This window comes from Brachyistius frenatus, unplaced genomic scaffold (assembly GCF_029030835.1).
Source record: "Brachyistius frenatus isolate BFR_SWC_R1_liver_20210118 unplaced genomic scaffold, ASM2903083v1 Contig_8, whole genome shotgun sequence".
Lineage (NCBI taxonomy): Eukaryota > Metazoa > Chordata > Actinopteri > Embiotocidae > Brachyistius > Brachyistius frenatus.
Genome location: NW_027210607.1, coordinates 45054 through 52500, shown reverse-complemented (window position 1 = coordinate 52500; position 7447 = coordinate 45054). Strand labels below are relative to the sequence as shown.

Below are 7447 nucleotides of genomic sequence, written 5' to 3'. Positions count from 1 at the left end.
ACATTTTATTCACTTTGGATTTGATGAGAGAAGTTGAATGGGAGTCTATGGAGCCGGAGGCTTTTTGGAGCCGACCTCTAGTGGCACTCGCTGGTATTGCAGCTGAAGACACTTCTGGATCGGAACAATTTTTCAGACTTGGAAGCTACGAACGCTTTTATATCCAGTCTGTGATTTGCAGCCATTCTGCCATCAGCTTTTTTAGTATTTGGTAACACAGCATTAATCATCGGGGCAGCACGACTGTCTGCAGACAATTTCATGGCAAAACACCTCATAGATATTGAGATATTTCAGTCTTGACCAAGGTTATCCTGGCAACCAGGTCGTAAAACGGTCAAATATTTGTCTCATGTCATTGCCAATATTTGTATTTATTTGTAGCGTACCAGTGACTGGCATACTTGATAGCTGTCGTTATGGTAAGCGCAATAAACACATGATTAACATGGTGGCACGGTTGCAGTTTGTTTAAATTTAGGCACCAAAACGAGGTGATTGGGTTCAGGACAGGCTCACGGTGTGGGTCTAAGGTCCCACTTGGTATCAATTCAGATATTTGATTCGTTTTTTGATTATGAAGCAGGTCCGGGTGCTGTGTAGAAACTGTAAAAGTGATGACAATGAAAAAGTTGCAACAACGGCCAATGGTGGTAGAGTGAACAACATATTGTATAAGGTGGTCAGCGCTGATTGTTTAAAGGCTGCTCCGATAAAACCAGAGGTTCACACCCAGTATAGGTCTGGCTAGCTCCATTCTAACTCCCTATGTGAACACTCCATCAGTTTCCATACTCCGTCACATGACCCCCATCATAACTACTAATTGTACAGCACTTTGGTCACCTGTTGTTGTTTTTGAGTGTGAATCTTTATCAATCAATGTGACTAAATTTAACCGTCAGAGGAGCAATTAATGTCAATATTCCCATCAGTCACAAAGAAGATGATGATATCCAGATTTGAAGGGAGTTGGTTACTCATCTCTTGAGTGGACAGTCCAGTTTGGTCCCTCAACCTTTTTGTCACTACTGTAAATCCTTTATCCAAACATTCCCCTGACAGACTGTCTGTATCGGCCCCCTGCTGAGTTTATTTTCAGTACTGTAAGAAAATCATTCGTGGCTTACTGGAAGCCTGCAGGCCTGTTCCGCCTGTTAGTGAGTGTTTGTTGTAACTTTATCCTCTTGAGTCGCACTGTATTGTGCAAAGAAATACAGCCTTTGCTCACATTTATTCCCATGGCCAGACCACAGCCAAGCAATTCAGCTCGTGACCTCATGACCCCCATCGACCCCACCGTCAGTCGGGGGCCAAATTCTGCTTCAGCTGGTTTATATGTCAGCTCCACGTGACACGCTGGCAGATCGCCACCTTTGCTTTTCTTTCCTAAGAAATATCATTATTTGGTTAAGCTCTTGTGACCACATAAGGCTTCTTTAAACTCTCCTCTCCACAAAGGCAGTCAGGTTTCCTCCCGTCATGTGACTGAGGTGCGGATCTGGATTAACTCCGGGAAACCAGAGCTGAGAGCTGGCCTGCTTTTTCCCACCGAGCCTCCATGGAGCCCTCCTGCCTCCTTCTCTGTGGGCTGATTTTTAAAGCTCTCTTATATAACTGCTTGATTTCCGAATTAATCGATGCCAGACATCATGCATGGTCGTTGTAATTGAAAGCAGCACAAACACCGTAATGTGGTCTGAAGGGGTTCTCTCTGTTCGCTGGCTCTCGAAGGCCTCTTTAGAAGGCACTGATGGAAACTGATTTTGTCGCTTCCAAATAAGGTTCCAGAAATATAAGCAAGAAGGAACAACAATCACTTCCTTTGATTTGACACTAATTACTGAAGTAAACTAACTTTATATCTGTAAACTGTGACGTTTGCAGACCTTTTCAGGAGGAGCTGAACTGTTTGAACTTATTCTACTTATTTCACTATGATGTGTGTAAGTCCGAGGATGTAAATCTTGGAACACATATTCACACTGTAAATTCATGATATCAACCAGGTACTACTTCCACTGTCCTGTAGACACAGTGACACGTGAAAGTCAAAACTCCACTAGATTCTCTCCTGGATTGTTTTCTTTGTGATGGAAAAATAATGAATTTATATAATCCGGTCACAGTTACAACGTCTTTGTATCTCTATCGTGGATCTACGCCCACACCCGTACAATCTACAAAACCAGACATGCAAGAAGAAATGAGAGTAACTGTCAACTTGTTTGTAACGCTGTATGAAAGCTGAACTACGGAGGAGTGATTTCGAGCATTGTTGGACATCTCTCTGAGTGTACATGTATTTGCTCCTTCTTGCAAGAATAAATGTCCAGTATGTTTGATTTTTAATCCAGCCTCTGAGTAATTTTCCGAACACTTTGGTTTCACCTTCACTGGTCAAACTAATTATGGTAAAAGAAAGCAGAAAGTCTCTTGGGTCTACAAACATAACTGTGGACGATGAGAACAGGAAGTGTAAGAAGACTTCTACCGATGTCCAGCATGTACAATGCTAACTGTGGTTGCTTTCTAATATTTGATAAACGGCATTAAAAACAAAGTCTGGTTATATTCTTGACTTGATGCTGCTGCTAGATGAAAAGCCAATCAAGACATTTCATTTAAGATCACACATGTCATCGGTAATGTTATTAAATCACCAGTGTTTGGGTTCATCCACTGGGCACCATGCATACAGAATCCGTAGTGACTTTCACTGCGATCGAACCAGTAGTTATTGACATATTTTACTCAACGTGAAACATGGCAACCTCATAGTTGTGCTAGAAGTCAGAAGATAAACAAAGTGGTTAGGATTCATCCACCATAGACTGCATATTAAAGTGAAAAATAGACTTCAGGTGAAGTGAAGCCAATGCACTTTAAAGTGCAACAGCCTGACAGGTTGAAGCGACGGGCTCCAATAGGTTCCCATTCAGAAATACATCAACTTATCTCACCAATTACAACGTCATTCCATTTTCTCAACAAGTCATTATGGTGTCACTCCTTCTGATCAGTGTTCTGGTGGTCCTTCTGAAAATAATTGAATCATTAAGTAGATATTAGGCCTCAGAGAGAGCTATGTTTGGGTTTGAACCTGGTTTGATTGACATGCCTGCAGTCAGGTTTTTTGGTAGTTATCAGACAGATGGATGAGTCAGCTTCACCCTCTCATCCAAATATGTGTGACTTCTAGCTCCAAGATATCAGCAGTCAAAATGGCAGACTTTAGTTTTTTCCTAAACCGACGGGTAAAGTTATGGTGATTTGCCACCTGGTTCCAACTCATGGTAGAAAACTGAGGTAAATATACGGCAACAATAAAGAGGTTTTTGTAAAAGGTAATAGTTGGAAATGGGAAGCAAACACCGTCTCCTGTACCCGAGTTGTACCGAACCATCCACCCATCCCTTCTTCTAACAAGGAAAAACTCTGATCGTAAAGATGTCATCACGTCTCCGGGACATTACCTTGTTGTTCATCACACAACCACTAGAGGTCACTTCACTTTCAAACAGAACTGTGGCTGGTAATAAGCTGCCTGCACGTAGGATTTATGGGGTCGTTGTTTGGAGGACGACGGTCTGAATTATAAAGTCTGGCTCTGAGAAATAAAAGCTGAGTGTCCACCTGCTGCCATGATAAGGCAGAAGTGCTGATGGCAGCGGACTGAGTTGAGTTTGTTCAACACTGCTGCCGGCGTTCATCCCTCCATCTCTCTGCCCTCCTCAAAATACACTCCAGTCTTTCAACAGCTGTCAGCTTTCTCTCCATGTGGGAACTTATTCTTAGAACCACTGAAGGCGAGTTGATATTTATGGGCCGACGTCACCAGCAGAGCTTTTACAAACGATTGCCAGGTTTCAACACCGATTAGACATCAGTACATTATGCACCTGTGCTTTCAGACCCCCACAAGCCCTGAGACTGCAATCTGAGATCCACCGATGTGTAAAAATGACATACACTGGCCTTGGAGTACAGCTTGGTGTTAACAAAAAACAGGACTGAGGAGAGCTGGCATCTCATTTCCCTGCTCATTAAAGCCTAACGCTGCAAAAACTTTGGACGCCACGATTTTAAATCAACTCGTTACAGTGTCGACTCGATCACATTTTAATGCGCCTCTGCAGAAGTCCACTGTGTAATCCTCTCTTTCACTTTCCCACTCAAAAGGACAAAGGCAAGAAGATAGGCAGAACAGAAGAGGCACTTGAAGATAGTTTCTGACTGCATGCTGAGCTCAGCGGCTAGAGAAGCATTCAGAGTCTTAACAAAGAGCAACAGACACCTGGAAAGGTTTTCTGTGACTACACACAAAGACTTACCAAAATAAAAGCATAGCAAAATGTCATTCAAACATTTCACATAAAAGCAGCCCTATTTTATATAATTATAAAGTACATCATCGGATTAGTTTGACTGGTGCATTAAACAGACGTTTTTGTTGTAGCTGGTGAACGTAGAGATACTTTTAACTACATTTGCATAGTTTAACCCAAAGAAAGCATTACATTTTATAGGATTGCAGTATGCTTATTACCACACCAAATAAGTGCAGTTAGTTTCTTTTGAATTGTAGTATGGCAGAAGTATAAAGTTGAAGTCTCACTCAAGAAAATTGCAAGCACTTGAAGATTATACTGGAGTAAATGCAGTTCCAGCTGCCTGAGCTGAATGAAACAAGCAAAGCTGCAGGTAATGGAGGAAAAAACAGGAAGCAGCATGTGATTGTTGATGTAAAAATAACTTTTTAGTGATAGTGAAACATCTTCCACTTGAAACTAGAGATAACCTCTTCACCTGGGAACATGTGCACTGCAGTGGTTTGTCCACTCTAAATTTGAAATGCAAATCTAGCCATTCTTAGAAGCCACACCACACTTAGATGATTAATAGGAAGGAATCACACATACAACACCGTGATTCTCTATAAATACTAATGAGAGGAGGAAAACCTGAACACATAGTGACGTTATAAACGCAGAGGACCATCAGTACAGTCATACTGGAATTTTCCGACATTCATTTTCATGCAGATCATGCAGTTGAGTGACAGAGGAGAAGTTTTAATATAAACGGGCTACATGTCATTCTGGCGTGTGTGCGCGCGCATGTCTGGGACGCGTCGAGCAGCTGGTGTGTAAACTCTCCACACCAACCTGTTTAACAGGAGCTAACAGCAGTGATTCACATGAATGAAGAGTTACCTGGCCAGGTCTAAGAAGGAGTCCGCGGTCTCCTTGTTTTTGCTGACGCTCTCCAGTCCCAGGTTGTTGGTGTTCAGGGCTCCGGCACCCACTCCGGGTTTGATGATGAAGGCCAGGGCCACCCCGATCCCCGAGGCGATCAACGTGGTCACCAGAAAGTAGGCGACCGCGATGCCCCCCAGCTTGCCCAGGGAGCGCGTGTCCAGGCTGGCGGCGCCGGATACGAGGCTGCAGACCACCAGCGGCAGGATGATCATCTTCAGCATCCGGAGGAGCATCTCTCCGGGGAAGGCGAAGTAGGTCATCTGCGCTTTGGTCAGGTTCATGTTGCGGACCATCATCCCGAGCCCGACGCCCACCAGCACCCCGGACACCGTCATGATCACCAGCAGGTTCCTCCGCAGAAAGTCCATCACCTTTTCTCTGAAGCTCTTCTGCGCGCTGTTCTCCAGGATCCGGTCGGTGGAGGCCGAGCTGGGCATGGCGTGCCCGTTGATCTCGCTCTTTTTCTCCATCTTTTTCCTCTTCGGAGCAACGTGGGAAAGAGAGTCCAGTTCCAGGCAGCGTGGGTTGGATGCACACACACACACGTTAGGCGCACGCACTCTGCTGTGTGGCGGCTGGTGCGGTGTTAAAGGCTGAGCGCGGAGCCAATGGAGAATGAGCGACGACACAAAAAGCCAGTGGAACATGCGCACAAAAGCCGGCACTTTATTCCAGTAAATGATGCAAGAGCAGGGGAGATTGCCAGGGTCTCTGGCAATGTGCCACATTTTCCTACTCTGAAATAAAAATGAATTTTATGATAACAGAATAAGAAAAGTGCTCCAATTCTTTCCCAGGAATTTATGTCCTTCTTCTCTTCAATGCACACATGAGGTTTCTTTCACATCTTGTATCCTCTGTATTCTAAGAAACCCTCTCATCTTACAGCTCAAGCATCAGTTAAATAATGTAGTCTACATGAAAAAAGCTCCTGCTATTACGGTTTTTTTTGTGTGTGTGTCTCCCAGTCAACTAATAGCAGTCATCACTTCACTTCCCATTCCTCAGCAGGCTGAAACATGCAGTGCAGGATTTGTTTCTTTCTCAGCAGAATGGTTTGATAATGAAATAAAGTAAAGCTTTCTAACTTCTGTAAGAAATGTAACTGCAGTCATTTCTGTTGAGAAAAATGGCTGATAATAAAATAAAACAGAAACTATATGACCATGGCACAAACGATGTGTATGAAACAGTTTAGATGTTGATTACATTTTTCTATAATCTTGTTTCAGTCTACAGATCCTTGCCTGCACTTCATCATTTCATTTGTAAATGTGAGATGACACAACAACGTGCCCATCAGGCTTCAGGAGTGAGACTGATGCAAGGAGAGGAGGGCTGTCAGCACCATGGTCAGCGCTATGCGCCTCCTAGAGGGCGCTGTTTACCACCTTCTGGAGCTGTGAGGCTTTGAGGTGGTTCATTTGAATGGACCAGAGACACGTCACGTTCATGACATGATGGTTATTTTAAAAAGCAGAAAGTTCAAACAGACTGTCTTCTTCTCGGAGTTAGAGACTGACAGAGGCATGAGGCATTTCCTTTACTCGTGTAAACCCTCGTCGCACTGCTGGTTTTTAACCACGTGGTGGCACCACAGTAAAGCGATTGGACAAGTGTTTACACAAACAAGGTCTTCGCACAAACAAGGTCTTCACACAGCAGACAAAAGTAAACGGAAGAAGCACAAAACACCACTAATATAAAGAGCTGTGCAGTTTCTTTTAGCTGCTGATGGAAATATTTTTATTGCACACCGTGTTGGTAATGTGCAGCATAAATAAAAACTGATCTCATCTTCTAATTGTTGTTGCTCACTCATGTGTTACTACACAGCAAATGTGTTTAATATGAATCGAGTGTTGTTTTTAGTGTAAAATATATAATATACAGGATCTGGGACAGGGCCCTCACCAGCTCCACACACGCACATCAAACGATACAAAAGGATGCAAATACTGGAAGGATGTGCAAAAACAAAAAGAAAATACCACCAACCACACACCTGAGAATGAGGAGCAGGTGAGAGGCCCCGTCATCAACCAACCACAGTCCGGGTGGCCACGCTGCTGCCGGCCCCGAGCACTCCTACCAGGAAAAAGGAAATCAAAATGAACTAAAGTACAATATTATGGGAATCACATTCTTGGGGGAAAATACTAAAAGCAGTTTAGTAAAGAACAGGA

At 43.6% G+C, this 7447-nt stretch overlaps 1 protein-coding gene across 1 annotated transcript in view; it reads right to left on the bottom strand.

The window, feature by feature from the left end:
* Window positions 1-5832, bottom strand: part of slc1a4 (solute carrier family 1 member 4) — a 22898-nt gene extending 17066 nt beyond the window's left edge. Inside the window, exon 1 of the mRNA XM_069689814.1 lies at window positions 5217-5832. Coding sequence (XP_069545915.1) covers window positions 5217-5731 — 515 coding nt within the window. The 5' untranslated portion in view covers window positions 5732-5832. The remainder of the gene's footprint in view (window positions 1-5216) is intronic.
* Between the last annotated feature and the right edge of the window lie 1615 nt (window positions 5833-7447).